Below are 16337 nucleotides of genomic sequence, written 5' to 3' on the forward strand. Positions count from 1 at the left end.
CAATTATAACTAAACAAGAGTTTATACAAACATAAATATTAGTTAATATGAAACGACACCAAAAAAATAACAATTTAAGGGATAGAACATTAATGGATCATAATGGATAGAACAAAACGACAACTACGACGTATTTAACAACTAAAAGACAAACTTACCATGGCCGCAAACATATTATACATAAAAAGATAAAAGACAAATTAATAATATTACAAAAAAAAACAACCTAATTAAGGATACATGTATCAACGTTATATAAACAAATTAATAATGCGGCGCATACAAATAATTATTACAATTATTAATACAAACCACACGTAAAATATAATCGGTGTTAACAAAATACAAATATAGAATACAGTCAATAAAACAAAACAAATGCAAAATGTTCAGTCGCGATCCCGACACAACTGATATAAAGTTCTAAACAAATATGACATCTATATACCAAGTAAACGTACTTGATATATGTAGCAACAAGATAAATGGTGTATTGTACCTTACCCAATGAAATTATTTCAGCCACGATTGGATTTCGAACCCTCTGGTTCGGTGAAACTTCAGGAATAAAAAAAACTCGCCTTTTTTATAAGACTCAAGCGAAGTTTGTGTGGTAGGATGCACAACCCTCAACCCAAACCCACGTGTCTGTCGTTTGGGAGACAAAACTCGACTATTATCTAATTCTTATCTCAAATACACGTTTATGTCATTTCATAGATGGCTCGTCTTGTAAATTAGTAGTTTTTAACACAAACGCACCCTTGTTGTACATGGAATCTTGAAATACGGGGAGAATCAAAACTACCACAGTCTGTTAATATTATATAAATGTTTATATATCGTTGCGAAACTGCAACAGTGGCTAAATTATAGCATCATATATTTAATAGAAATATGTAATACTTATATCAAAATTTAATTTTTTTGGTTATTTATTTTCGTATATTTATAAAATTTATATATTTTTATATAATTTTTTTTTCTAGTTTTAACCAACAGTAGAATAGTACCAAATATGGATTTTCCAAGAAACATTGATCAAATCCTACTGGAACAATTGATTTACGAGCAAATGGGTGGTTTTTTACTAATTGTTTTGGCCAACGGAAAAATTGTTTTTGTTTCAAGTACAGTTGAAAACCTTCTTGGACACTTACAGGTAATACACATACATAATGTTTGTTACTGTTACTTTTTATATCGTTTTTATATCTTTAATCTATATAGTTTAATATAGTAGTAAGTAATACTCATCACACTGGTAGAGAATTGGAAACAGCAAAAAAGAATAAAATAAAAACAATGTTTTATATACTCGATCCGCTCAGCTTGAGAATATTTTGATTGTAATTTTCTTAAACATACAACACAGAAATTCCTACCACACCTTAATAATAGCTGAATCAAACTTGCTATTACAGACTTCTTTATTTGAAAAACAAGAATAATGGAGGTGTATATTCATTAACTTGATTAAAAACTTTTTATTTGTAAATACTAGATATTTTTGAAATCGAACAACCACACTTAATTTTAATTCAAATTATACAGTGCTAGTCAAAAGTCCGTTCCCCCCTCGTATCTTTTGAACGGTTATACTTATAATAGTGAAATTTTGAGGAAGGTGCAGTATGTCCCAAACCCTTCTTTCGGTGAGTCACTAATTTTGACGTCATATAGGATTTTAAGAATGTCGAGAATTATTGCACGACATTTTAGTTAAATCTGACATTTGCAGGATCGTAATCTCTCTTTTTCTAATAATTGAAAATAATTTAACAATTTTAATATTAGTCTTTGTTCTTTCTCGATATATCTCGGCATATTTAAAATATTTTTATGACAATACACATAAATACAAAATTAAATTTTCGCTGCAAAATGTCTGATAATACTAACCTGGAATGACAATTATCATTTTATCAGTTGACATTGTGAAAGTACTGTCACGATCGAGACAATCTGCGTCAAATTATATTTATGCGCATCAGTGATTGAATATCTATTTAGCATATTCTAAACTGCAACCAATTATACATCCTTAAGTAGAATTAGCTTTACGATAAATAATTTTCTAAGTTCTATGTATAATAATTACAGACGTTTTTTTCTGTCACTTCTAGCTTAATGTGTTAGAGAGAATTCGATCAACTATGACGCACTGAAAGAAGGGTTGGGACGAACTATAATAAACAAACGTAGGCTTCTTAACTATTCATTCATTCATTCAAGTGACGTAATAGTGACAGATGAAGTTACGGCGCCACTGGACAGATAATTTTAAATAGGACCTTATGGCAAGTGATCCTCGTTTGAAAGGTATTAAAAATACCTATTCAACCAAACTAATTGTATTTGAGTTTAAGCTCATTTTGATGAATAAATTAAATTAATACTAAAATTGTAGTTTCGCATTTAATTAATAAATACTAAAACCTGTGCCTCTTGTTACTTGTCAAAAAGTTGACGTGTTTCTATTCTCTAATTGTTTTTACGTCAACGTCAACTTTGTTGACAATTAACCAGAGGCGAACGGTAGAATATTAATTAATTAAATGCGAGACTACAATTATTTTAATATACCTATTCAATCATACTAATTTTGTTTGGATTTAAGATGATTTTGACGAATAAATTAAATAAATACTAAAATTCTAGTTTGGCATTTAATTAATAAAAATTCTAACGTCCGCCTTTGGTTATTTGTAGAAAAAGTTGACGTTTGTCAATTGTCGAGTTGTTTTAGTTTGCAAAGGCGTTTATAGGTCAATATTTAGTTTCTGTTTCTGCTTAGTTTAGTCAATTCCGTTTTAGTCAAGTTGTCTTTAGTTAGTTGTTCTTAGTTAATATTTAGTTTAATTATCGTTTAACAAAACGTTTAAATTTTTCTGGTCGACCAACAATTAGTGATGACAATAAAATTAACATAATTTCAGAAATGGTAGTGAACCCTACTTCTTCTGCAGCCCAAGTTACATCTACCCATGGAATCAGTCAAAAGACAGTATACCGAGTGTTGGCTGAAAACAGATTTTATCCATACAATTTAAAAATTGTGCACCTACTTTCAGATGATGAGCCCGATCGAAGGCTAGAATTCTGTGAAAATATGTCCAATAAAATTAACCAACAGCCCGATTACATAGAAACAATTTGTTTCAGTGACGAAAGTATTTTTTCTCTCAATGGAAATGTTAACACATACAATGTGAGGTATTGGAGTGACACAAATCCTCACGTTTTTCATGAAACACATACTCAATTTCCAAAAAAAATAAAAAAGTTTGAGCAGGTATTTTGGGAAACCACATAGTTAGGCCTGTCTTTCTCAATACTAACTTAAACGGTAAGTCTATCTGGAGATGTTACAAAATACAATTGAACCGTTAATACTTGAAATTCTGGAGGATAATCCAGATGAATTCGGCAACTTGGAAATAACGTTTCAACAAGATGGTGCTCCTGCAACACCATTATGGTGCAGTAAGACATTACCTAGATGAGGAATATCGTGGTAGATGGATTGGACGACGAGCGACGATAGAATGGCCAGCTCGGTCACCGGACCTCACACCATTAGATTTTTTTCTGTGGGGTACTTGAAATCTAAAGTTTACGCTACAGCACCCGACAATATTGACATTTTGAAACAACGAATTGTTGAAGAATGTAGGGCAATTTCCCACGACACATTTGAACGAGTACGGCAAGAGTTTAGAAATAGGATGCATTAAGTAATTAAGTATAACAGAGGATGCGTTAAAGATGATTTTCTTGATTAAGGATTCGGAGTAAGAATTATCTAGGAACAATTGTAAAAAGATGTTGAGATTCTTATTTATTATACCAATCAATTGTAAAGATGTTATCCAGTTGACTCCAGTAAACATTGTGTCATGAAAAGGAACATGTTGGTTGTGATCCTGTTTTTCAAGAGTAAATTGAATGGGGGGTCATAGCTATTAAAAATGTCTACGGGCTGTCTCTAAACCTTGTGGATAGAATATAATAATGTCATCAACATACTTTTTAATAAAAGGAACGTTAAACGTTAACAGTTTTCCAATATCTTGAAAACTGTTAAAGAGTTTATATACAAAGAACAGAGAAACTGTTACTAGCAACAGAAATGGACTTCTGGAGAAGAGCAGCAGGCAAATCAAGAAGAGATCTGATACCAAATGAGAGAATACGAGAAATGATGTGAGTCAAGCATACAATAGTTGATGACATAAAAACAAAACAGTTAATATGGTACGGCCTTGTACAGAGAATGCCAGATGACAGGATTCCCAAACAGATTTTGACGTGGACACCACAAGGAAGAAGAAAAAGAGGAAGGCCGAGAAGAAGCTGGAGAGAGGGAATTGAAAAAGAACTAGAGGAAAGAGAAATCCCTCCAGGCCTATGGTTAAATAGAGAAGAATGGCGGTTAGGAGTCGGAAGGCATCGGAGAACGCTGTTAACCGATAGTAGTAGTAGTAGTAGTAAAGGAATATCTTCAGCCCTGAAGAAGCCAAATTAATTCTATATATATATATATATATATATATATATATATATATATATATATATATATATATATATGGTATTATAATCTTATGAAAAATAATGTTTCAATTATTATGGTTTATTTTTAGACTGATCTTATGGGTCAATCTCTTTTCAACATAACTTCTCCTGATGACCAGGACCGTCTCAAGATTTTCCTACAATGTGAGGGAGACATTGAACAAGAATGGAGGAAGTGCTTCAATATTAAGCTGAAACGAGCAGGTCCACGATCCGAGACTCCTGTTTACGAACAAGTGAGGATGATGGGTATGCACCGGCAGGGAACGCCTACCGGTGTTCATCAAAGTAATATGTTGTCAAGCAGCTGTAGTAGCAGTTCAAGCAGCAGTTCTGCAAGTTCAGTACATGCAGACGATGTAAGTATTTATGTTAGATATTCAAAGATATCCTATTTTCTGTCTTCATTAAGTTTATTTTGAAACCACAGAAAGGTACCCTGCTGCCGGACTACATGTTTGTCCTCTAAGCACTCTTATGAAATTTTATCATCTTGTGAATCATTTATTTTAACAGGAATGTTTTGAATTCTCTTATTTGTACAGTTCATTTGGATTTATTTATAACTACTACCCAAATATCACTAATATATGGGAGAAATTGGGGCAACAATCTGTTTTGTACAAGGTTACTGACTTTTGCATATTATTGTAGAGTGGAACAATCTGATTAACAGAAATAATATTTTAATAGTTTATTAGGTGCTTGAATTTTTAAAACTTAACAAACCGTATCCTAAATTTATATATTCTATATTGTTAATACTATTAATATTTGATTATTTATAGTATTATTTTGATTATGTGAATACAAGTGTCTGTTTCAGTTTGAATAGTTTTAGAACCAGTTTGATATTGATTTTCACAATTAGATTAAGCACAATACTACTATTGTTATTAACAGTATATTTTGTTTTAGATTTTGATATTTTTCGCAAAAATATGCAGACCTGAACCGTTTATAGAGAGGTTAATCGAGGCCTCCAAAGAAGAGTATGTAACCAGACATTTGATTGATGGCCGTATCATCGATTGTGACCAAAGGATTTCTATTATTGCCGGATATATGACCGAAGAAGTTTTGAGTCACTCTGCATTTTTATATATGCATAGAGACGATGTACGTTGGGTGATGATTGCTTTGAGACAAAGTAAGTATTACTGACATTTTTTTTCCATCAACTTAACATCGTAATATATCTTGTTTTTCCTTGACTTCAGTATAATTCTGACGCTGTTGAGCTTAGCTTACTCATTATATGTGGTGTGGTTCAAGCGACACGCTAACCAGAACATTTTATAATGGCCTAATATCATTTTCTAAATTTCACCTTTGTTTTTCAATTGAAATTTGCGAATTAATCGAGTCAGTCTATGTATGATTAGTACGTTGAGAGATAGGGTCTCATGGCTCGGTATGCCCTTCATTTATGGATCTCTCTAACAGGCGATAGTAGAAATATATAATATATATTTTGTATTGTGTTTTGGCTGAAAGTCTGATACGTCAAGGACAGGTTACGTATCGAGCAGGAGTCTACATAAATGGCACTGCACCATTTTGTGTAGAGGGTGGAGTACGTTCTGGAAACAAAGAGATGATGTTGGGTGTATTCTCGATATATAGGAAGTATGCACACATCCTACGAACCAATCACAAGGGCGGTTCGTCTAAAAGGAATAGACGGAACGAGCTGCAGCTGGATAGACTGTATGCTGAGGTGCCGTGTGATATATGTAACGTCACTGGGGTGATACAGTATCTGCACAAGTAGCCATAGGCAACGGGGATTTTGATCTCCTCTCTTGTGGAATGTGGTCATTGATAGGCTGATAAGCATCATGTCCTGGGGTATGCGGATGATCTGGTCATCTTAGCCCAAGGCATGTTTAATAGCATGAAAAATTTCCAGTGGACAAATTATGCCTACGTTTTGAGGACTGGCACAGATACCGTAATATTGGTGTCATCGATAGAAGATCTCGAAAATATTATTACTAGACTAGACATGATAAGCAGAGATCATGGCTTAAAAATAAATTCTAGAAAACTAAAGTAATGATAAGTAGTGTTAGAAGTGCTTAGATAATTTAGTTACTTGGGCTGCGTTATCACAAACAGTAGATAATGATACATTGGCGCCTCATAATGGCTAGGTCAGCTACTGCAAAACTGACCAGAATATGAGAAGACACTAACATTACAAAAAACAGAAAGCTACGCCTTATTCGAGCTTTAGTTTTTCCCATTGCTACTTATGATGCGGAAACATGGACTGTTAAAAAATCCGATTTTAAACGCATAATGCACAATGTGCACCCCACGATTAACTCAAACCTCAAACTAATATAACTTAACATTACCAATAAACTGACTATCTGTTACTCAAAGTATACTCAGATATTTTTGACACATAACTAGAAGAGAAGGTATAGAAAGAACGATAGTTGAAGCCAATGTAGCTAACAAAAAATCTAGAGGAAATATTCATTATGATAGTTAGACCAAATAAACAACATGATTATGTACTCATTCTCGGAAGCAAAACAACATACCTACACAAGAAAGAGATGGATGGACAGGAACAGCCTAATGAATGACATAACGTCACTACATTCTTTCAAAGAATAAATGAAAGAGGAGGAGGACAAGAGTATGATGTTTTGAATTGTACAAACACCATTTCTAATGCTGTTTTTTCTTATATCCCACGATTTTTATCTGTCCCATTCACAAACTGCATTAGGTAGCTTTAACATTTTCAATATTACGAAAGTATATCCTTTTTTACTAGCCATTAATGGTATTGTACCCAAATACTCAAAGATTCGCCGAGAGGGTGTTTTTATCTGGCACTGCCTTCGGAATAAATCGTTAACAGCATCGATTTTCTAAAACTAGTCATCACGATTTTTTGAACGCCTACCAGGCGTTAAAAAGATCTAAAGTGCAGTATTACTCTGCATTTACCTAAATTTTAATATTCTGTCCAGGATTTCTACTCTTAAGGAATTTGCCGACCGGTTTTTGTCATGCGCTTTTCTTATGTGTCCATGACAATTTTATAGAATAATAATAAGTATATTCCTTGTATACCTTTCCATAGAGTCATACAAATAAAGAGGTTATACCTCTGTTCGATTGAAATTTTAAATAAAAAATTGTGGAGGTATTTTTGATGTATAAACATATTTTAAATATTTATTTAAGGACAGCTCGAATCATTATTTACTTATAAAATTCACATTAGTTAAAACTTATTACTACCTGATGCTGTTTACATGCTTGAACCCAATTTTTGCAATAATTTCTATATTCGCGATTAACTCTTTTAACAGTTTCTGTCTTTGGACTGTTCACCTTAACTCCCCATGGTTTGTCTCTATCTTTCTCTTACTCTTTCGTTTACTAATGGGACCCTAATTATAAGCTCATTTAACCAAATATTTTCTTCTGTTGTATCATATCTACACCAGAGTAGTTTGCCTCTTCGTCAAATGGTAGTTAACAGATTATCGTAATATTTAAATTATAATTTGATTTACCAAGTTACGAAGTCATTGTCCTTTTGATTTTAGTGTACGACCGAGGAGAAATGCGTGGATGGTCATGCTATCGTTTGCAGTCCCGTAACGGACAATTCATATATCTAAGAACAAACGGTTTCTTAGAAATAGATGATCAGGGTATTGTGGAAAGTTTTATTTGTGTAAATACTTTGGTATCTGAAATGGAAGGTTTGCAATTGATAGATGATATGAAGAAAAGATATTCTGCCCTTTGCTCACTTGAAGTTAGCGTGAGTATTTTTGCTACTTATGTGTCCATGTATACGACGAGTACTTTATTAGTGATATTAAAAGATGCAAAGTTTTAAAACAATAATATTATTTAATTATTTTTATTATAGATTATTATTATTATAGATTGTCCAATACAGAAAATACGCGAAGTCATTGATTGATTGATAAATGGTATAATTAGTTGGACTGACTGTTACTTCAATATTAAATTGAAAATGCTGCGCCATAGATGTAGTAATAATAGACTAGATCTAGAAGTGGAGGACAATAATGTAAACCAATGTTTTTAAGTTTATTGCGCGTGTTATTCGCTAGGTCACAAATAAGGGGACAAAAAATGTAAAGTCCATCGAAAGTCAATTGAAAATGGAGGTCTCGAGCTTATCGGTGATATCTAAGAAACTCATAGGCGTACGAAATTTAGTTTTTATAGAATACTTAATTTGATGAATATGTTAATTTGTCTTTACATTTGGTTTGTAATATTAAATAATTTCGAGTAAATGAAATAAAACAAAAATAAAAAACTCGTGTTTACACCACCCTGGGGTAGAGTTTCCGGCGCGTTTTTTATGTGGTATCCCTTGTAGCTTTAATCCACCCTGTACATTAAATTAACATAGCTGCTATTACAGAACAGTGAAGAAGTCAATAATTGAAGACTTGAAGTAAAAAAGGATGTAAGTGCCAAAAATTAAGAAAAATTGTTAAGACCGAAAAAGTGAAGTACCTTGTGTCAATGCCTTTAACGTAAATAAAGATCAAAGTGTCTGGACTTTTACTCATTCTCTTCGGAAGTCGAAGCTTCGCCAGATCAATTGGCGGCAGAACGAAATATTCTTGTTCTTGTTTGATAATGTGCACTATATTGTTTAATGACGGAGACAGTGCCGGATAAGGGGGGCTATAGGACTATTAGCCCCTGGCGGTAAATTTTGGGAGGCGGTACGTCACTCCCATCACGTTTTAATTCTATATGTGGATTGGATATTTCAAATTTATGGGGTTGATTTTCTGAAATAGCATGGTAATAAAACTTAGTCTCGTCACCGGTAAGATCTGTGCCTACGGTAGAAGGTTGCACCAAAACACGTTTCATGTTTCCGGGAAATCGGCCAGCGCCACTGCGCCTGTCGGCAGCGTGTCCGGCTCCAACACGCCATGTCGTCAGTCGTCATTCGTGTTAGCGCAGTTTTTGAGACGAGTCTCAAATTTTACTTATTTATTAGTGAAGTGTTTTCGTGACGTTTCTAAAAAATGAGCAGAAAGAAAGGAGGTGCATTTTGAAAACGACAAAAGTTAGAAAAACAACAAAAATTAAATGCAGTATTAAAAAACAGGTGTGGCAGTCCAGTGGGACTGTCGGTGGAAGTTACACTTCTATACACGCATTCGCCGTTACAAATTTATTTGGGAGTCAATCTGCACAATCATTACATATGTAATGCTATAGGTAAGACATAGCAGAAAGAGAAACAGAATTAATAACAACTTACTAACAATTAATAAACAACTTTTGACCTGTAATAAGTAAATGAAGGATTTAATCAATATTTTGATGAAAATGTATATTTTTATTTTCATATATGTATGAAAGGAGTTGAATGCAAAAATTTTTTTACACATACTCTGGAGTAAAATTCATTGTTTATTTTGTTATTAATATAATAATACAATACAAATTAAAATTCAATATTCATAAGTATTTAAAAATAATAATAATATACATAACTTCTCTACTGATGCATATATGTTTTATCATGATACATTTACCATGTAATAATATTAATAAAAAAGTCCTCCCCGACTGGGAATCGAACCCCGGTCTCCCGCGTGACAAGCGGGGATACTGACTACTATACTACCGAGGACATGAAACAAACGGATTTCAAAATTGACAGTTCTGAATCATACAGTGATTTATCGAGATTATTATTTTGAAATACAAAAGACTAATATAATTATGAACATTTAATAAATAATACAAAACATATTTCATAAATAATAATATTAATAAAAATTTTATAATATATATTATATGTATATATATATCTTTATACAATATATATATAACATTAAATTATATATACAAAAGGAACATTTTTATATTCGAGAGAGGAAGAGAGAGAAAATATATCTTCTGTCCCTCTCTTACTCATTATCTTACATATGTAATGATTTCACAGATTCACTCCCATACAAATTTCCAACGTGGAGCGCGCGTTCAAAAAAACCTCCAATAAAATAATATGAGGATATCTTCGTACAGCGCTTCCTGTAGTAAAACAGATCTGTGAGATAATATAGTTGAACCTCCTGGTATATATATTTTCAATTGACTTTGGATTTACTTAGGTATAAACATTGTTTGAAATTTTACTTGTTTCCCGTGATATTTGTGGTTTTAAGTAATAAAGATAATCTCTTGGCTGAAAATAATCATTTTTTACATATACGAGTGTATTTTCAAATCATAATATTACTTCCTCTCCTGGTGTCAATTGTGTGGAATATAAATAGTAATGAAAATGAGGGAAATGTATTCTAAATAAGTGTGGAGACAAACGAGAAGAATATTTTTTGAAGATAATGAAGTAGAAACTGACATAGATCTGTTTCCGGAAGAGTTGAATATTGTGCTGGTAGGAGATGAGAAATCTAAATTAAAGAATTGTATCCTTTTTATATTTGTAGATTTATTAAAACTGCAATTATTATTCCCAAACTGAAGTGTTTAAATTGTCTTCAATGATTATTTAAACCACAATCCGATCATTCTTATGCATCTGTTGGGGAATTTAGCAGGTTACTAAATTTAAAAAATAATAGTGATTTAGTGATTTCCACAAAAGACACTTTTCAGGTTGTGGAAAACACAGAAAAGCTTTGTTCTTGGCAACTGGTGCCTTCAAAATGTTTCGTATGTGAATGGTAATATAGCCAATGGCGTTGTTCTGTCTGTACTAAATAACCTTGCTTCAGGCAATGTTTTCTCTTTGTGTACTGAAGTAGTAGACTTCGGTTGTCACCGTATCGAGCTCATTAAGATGGTTAGTCATGAATATTTTAGGGTTAGACTCTATGCACTAGGAAAACAGAGTACCGAAAAAGAAAATGCTACTTCAAAAAGGCATGAACTAACTAAATAATATATATTCTTCACTCATTCTTGAACTGTGTATGGAAAACATAAATTGTTTTGTTAATATACTTACATTATTGTAATCTATATTATAATGTAAATAATAAATATCCAAATTCAACAATCAAAAGAAATTTTTTTTTTTTTCGTAAAACATATATAGGTATTTTTTTTGTAATTATTTTAGCATAAAACAATCGTATTGCTTGCTTACAAGTTTTACGTTGATAAAGGAAGTTCCAAACTTCATTAATCCATGATGAAAATCATAAATAAAGTTAACACACACAAGATCTTTTAAACTTTTCTTATATGCAGTTAAGTGTAATTTTTGCCCCCTTATTTGTTCCGCCGAAAAATAGCGCCCTCTAGCCTGGCTAAACATTTTTATCGGTATTTAGGATTTATTTTTGCATAAGAATTTCTAGGTTAACAAAATAATTTGTAACATATTTTCCGGAAAAGTACGAAAAAGGTTTTCAAATAAGATATTTTTTCTATCTGAGAAAATCTTTCGGTAAACGTATTCGAATATATATTTCTAGTAATTTCGTACTCATAATATATCGTTGTCAATGTTTTTTTTATTGTAAATATCTAAATAAGTATACACGATTATAAATAAATATTTTAGAACCTTACTCCTCCACCAAGCAACGATTCAATAGACATAGTAGAGGATCCGGCGCAAGTAGAACAGGCTGTAGCACATCTTGTGGCAAATCTACCTTCCCCAGGTGCAGAAGAAGCTCTTCTCAACAGCCCAAGCCCCTTGATACACACAGGTACAGTTTTAAATATATTTCTTTAATTTAAAGTTTTCATGTCGATAATAAGCATATCAAACGCTTAATTATGTTATCAAGAGACTGGAGTCACCATACAAGGGAAAGAAATCTAGTATTAAATAAAATTGATATCCTTAGAACTATTATATTTATCCGAGGTCCACCTGTCTCGTCTAAATGCTCTGATACACTCCTGAGCGTCAAATTGTATCCTAGTCTAATATCCCAAATTATATAAGATAAAAAGATAAGGAAAAAAAAACAAATAAATAAATATATGTGTGTATATATGTATATATAAAAAAAAGAAAAAATGAAAAAAAACACACAACAAAAGGAAATAATTCAAAACAAGCAGAATATGTTATAAGAGAAATAAAAATCTAAGGTATAATTGTAAAATTAGATATATAGGAAATATTTCTTTGTAAAATTAGAGCAGGAGTACGATTGTATAGCAAACGAGAAGAAAGCAAGGAGCAGTCCTTTAGAGCTTCCGAATAAAAAATACAAAATAATCCCATAAACGTAAGATGGCGAATGGACAGAGACTCCGAAGCCAATAATGAACAAACACACACACACAACTATTATATCTGGTATTAAATCGATTCGACGGATTACTTAAAACATTAACCATCTTCTTTGTTATCAAAAGATCGTTTATTGCCTATAGTGTAGAGCAGTGGTTCTCAACCTGGAGGGTTCCCCCCTGGGGGGGCGCCCTCCAGGTTGATAAATATCCATTATGTCCATTATGATAAATTCCATGTCCAGATGGTTACAATATGGTTATTTCTACTTATATTAGAAATTTAAAAAAAAATCTTTGTCATAATTCCAATTTAAAGGTTTTAAAGATAAATAGTTTTATTATTTTTATTTTTGAATTAAAATTTTATGTTTTTTGTTATAGAGAATCAAGACTGTTCAACGACTGACTGTTCTGCATCAATGCAAAAATACCACATAAAGAGACCTAAAAGGCCGCCTAGTAATGATGGACAAAAAGGGATTTTTGGATACAAGAGGCACAAACCATACACTGGAAGTACCATACCAGAAGTCAAGGTAGGTATGATAATTTTTGGCAAGTTGCAAAATATTTTTCTGTTTTTATTATAATGACACTATACTCACTTAAATATTTTTTTGCATTCCTGTTTACCTTTATTTATTTACTATAATTCAACTAAAACTTTAGTTACTATAAATCTACTATTAAACTAATGATAAATATATCCATCCGAATGCTAATATTGTTTTTACGTAATAATATATACAATATTATGTTCCACTAAGTTGGAACCATATGGAAAACTTTTTTATTATTAACTTTACGAAAAAAACTTATTCTTCATTTCTTCATGTTCTAAAATCTAAAATACAATCATCAGATATCAAATTTTATCATTAGTATACGAGGTATGTCAAAAAATATGAATTTCGCTCAAGAGTAAAGTACTTTTATATTTCACAATATCAAAAATTGTTGAGACCCATCTACACTGGGTGCTTTCAGGACCAGTCCTATTAGTAGCTTACAAGTTTTAGCGAGAGAACCACCTCTACATATAAGACACCAACAACTATCCCTAAACTATATAAGGAAAATATCAGCATAGAATCAAAATCCAGTATTCTCCCAAATTTGCAGTCCCAGTATTGATTCTATGAAACAAACTAAAAATAGTACTCCCCTTATAGAACGAATAAAATCTTCTGACTTTGATATGGATCATCTAAGTCGATATCTACAAGTAAATGTAAATTTTCCTTCATGGACAATCCAGTCACTTACCATTAACCTAAGACTTAACCCTGACAAAATACCCCAAATCAACTACAAATCCAATCACCATCAAACAATTGTACTCCGAAGTTATCTCTCATTATCCTAATTATCTCCAAATATTCAGTGATGCCTTTAAAACTCGTGACTGACATGCTGTTGCATAATACTGTAAATACAATACTCACACAAACCCATACCTACACACTGCTACATCCTCACAGGTGAGACCATAGCCATTTTGGAAACCTTAATTTTCTTCAAAACGCGTAGTGAAGATAAATGTGTCGTCTTCACAAACTCATTAAATGCACTATTAGGTGTAAAACAAACATAATTGAATATAATTGAATCATCTCGAACAGAAGTAGCATTTTTTTGGGTACCGTCGCATATAGGAATTTCTGGAAATGAGAAAGTGGACAACCTAGCAAACATAGGTCGAATAAATTCACAATATACAACAAAATTAAGAAGTTACTCATACACCGATCTTAAAAACCTAATTAAACCCTGCGTTGTTGATGTGGATTGTAGTTTCTAAATAAAAAAAAATATTCTACTTGACATACTATTTAGTTAAAAATTCATTCACATTGATTTGAGACTAGTTGTTTACTTTTACATCTATATAGAAGTAATAGTCTTTAATAATTGCTTAATAATTTTCCCCAAAATATACCCCTCATCAAATTTTACATTGACAGTTTTTTTTATTATGACACTATCTTTAGCAATCAAAACACAAATAAAGTTCTATAAGCTAATTTGCTGGCTGCGGAGCAAGGGGCTCGTATTGGCGTGGTGAGGTCTTTTCCAGTGACAAAACCACTTTAACCGTTTTTCAGGTCAGCTGTCCAGTTCCTTTTGAGTCTACTATTGGCTTGGTGTTCTAGCAGAGGTTGGAGTAAGGGGTTACTATGTGATTCCATTGCTTCATGGTGCTTCGTGCTGTATTTAGTGATTACATCCTGTACGAACGGGATTCTTAGATCTTCATGAAGTGTTAGGTTTGACACATACCAAGATGCATCAGCTATCGTTCGGAGTATTTTTGATTGGCATCTTTGAATTATGGCTGTGTTTGACTTTCTCGCATATCCCCAGAGTTGGATTTCTTACGTCCAGATAGGTTTTATGACGGTTTTGTACCTATACAAGGATTTTGTTTTCAAGGCTCAGTTTCGATTTCCTGCCTACTAACCAGTTTAGATCTTTCCTTCTTAGGTCAAGTTGTTTCCGTTTCTTAAGAATATGTTCTTTCCAGGTGAGTTTTAAGTCAAGATGTATTCCTAGGTATTTAGTGCTAGAGGATTGGGGAAGTTGGATATTGTTTGGGGGACACTGGTCTCTTCTTAAGGTAAAAGTCAGTTGGACTTATTTTGTTTCATTCATTTTAATTCTCCACTTGTAAGACCATTTCTCGATTTCATTCAGTTGTACTTGTAGAATGTTAGATGCTATAATTGGATTTTCGTCGGCTGCAAGGATGACAGCATCATCTGCAAACGTGCCAGTGATGGTTTCATTAGTGGAGGGTAGATCTGCTGTGTATAGCACATATATTGGTCCAAGAACGCTGCCCTGTGGAACACCAGATTTTATAGGAATATTGTTGGAATTACTTTCATTCACTCTTGTTCGGAATTCTCTTCCACTCAGATAGGATTTTAACAGTTTCAGGTACGTGATGGGTAAATATTTCTTGATTTCAAAAATCAGACCTGTGTGCCAAACCTTATCAAAGGCTTGACTAATATCTAGAAAAGCAGCTGTGCAGTAGTGTTTGCTTTCCATTGCAGAATTTATGGTGTGTACTATTCTATGAAGCTACTGTATTGTCGAGTGTTTTTTTCGAAAGCCAAATTGTTGGTTGGGTATATATTCCTCCGTATAGGGTCTGAGTTAATTTTTTGTAACAGTAATTTTTCAAGTATTTTGAATACGACTGGTAGTAGGCTTATTGGCCTATATGATGAAACCTTGTTTGGAAGTTTTCCTGCTTTTGGGATTAGTATTATTTCAGCGGTTTTAAAGGGCAGTGGAACAAAAGATATAATATCGAATTATACTAACTCTTTAATAAACCAGATGTTGTAACGTTCATTAAAACACAGCGACTTAGATGGGGTGGACACATAATACGAATGCCTGACAATATGATTGCTAAAAAGCTAACGACAGGAACACCTATAGACTTAGGGATACTAGAAATCTGAAGATGGCCAGAAACCGAA

At 32.6% G+C, this 16337-nt stretch overlaps 1 protein-coding gene across 2 annotated transcripts in view; it reads left to right on the forward strand.

Annotated features, from left to right (window-relative positions):
• Positions 1-16337, forward strand: part of LOC140446094 (basic helix-loop-helix ARNT-like protein 1) — a 243697-nt gene that overhangs the window by 212309 nt on the left and 15051 nt on the right. For both annotated transcript variants that reach the window (XM_072538624.1, XM_072538623.1), the window contains 6 exons: positions 990-1162; positions 4644-4934; positions 5494-5725; positions 8154-8374; positions 12155-12305; positions 13225-13379. In XM_072538624.1, the coding sequence (XP_072394725.1) occupies positions 990-1162; positions 4644-4934; positions 5494-5725; positions 8154-8374; positions 12155-12305; positions 13225-13379 (1223 nt within the window). The remainder of the gene's footprint in view (positions 1-989; positions 1163-4643; positions 4935-5493; positions 5726-8153; positions 8375-12154; positions 12306-13224; positions 13380-16337) is intronic.

Source organism: Diabrotica undecimpunctata, chromosome 7, assembly GCF_040954645.1.
Source record: "Diabrotica undecimpunctata isolate CICGRU chromosome 7, icDiaUnde3, whole genome shotgun sequence".
Classification (NCBI taxonomy): domain Eukaryota; kingdom Metazoa; phylum Arthropoda; class Insecta; order Coleoptera; family Chrysomelidae; genus Diabrotica; species Diabrotica undecimpunctata.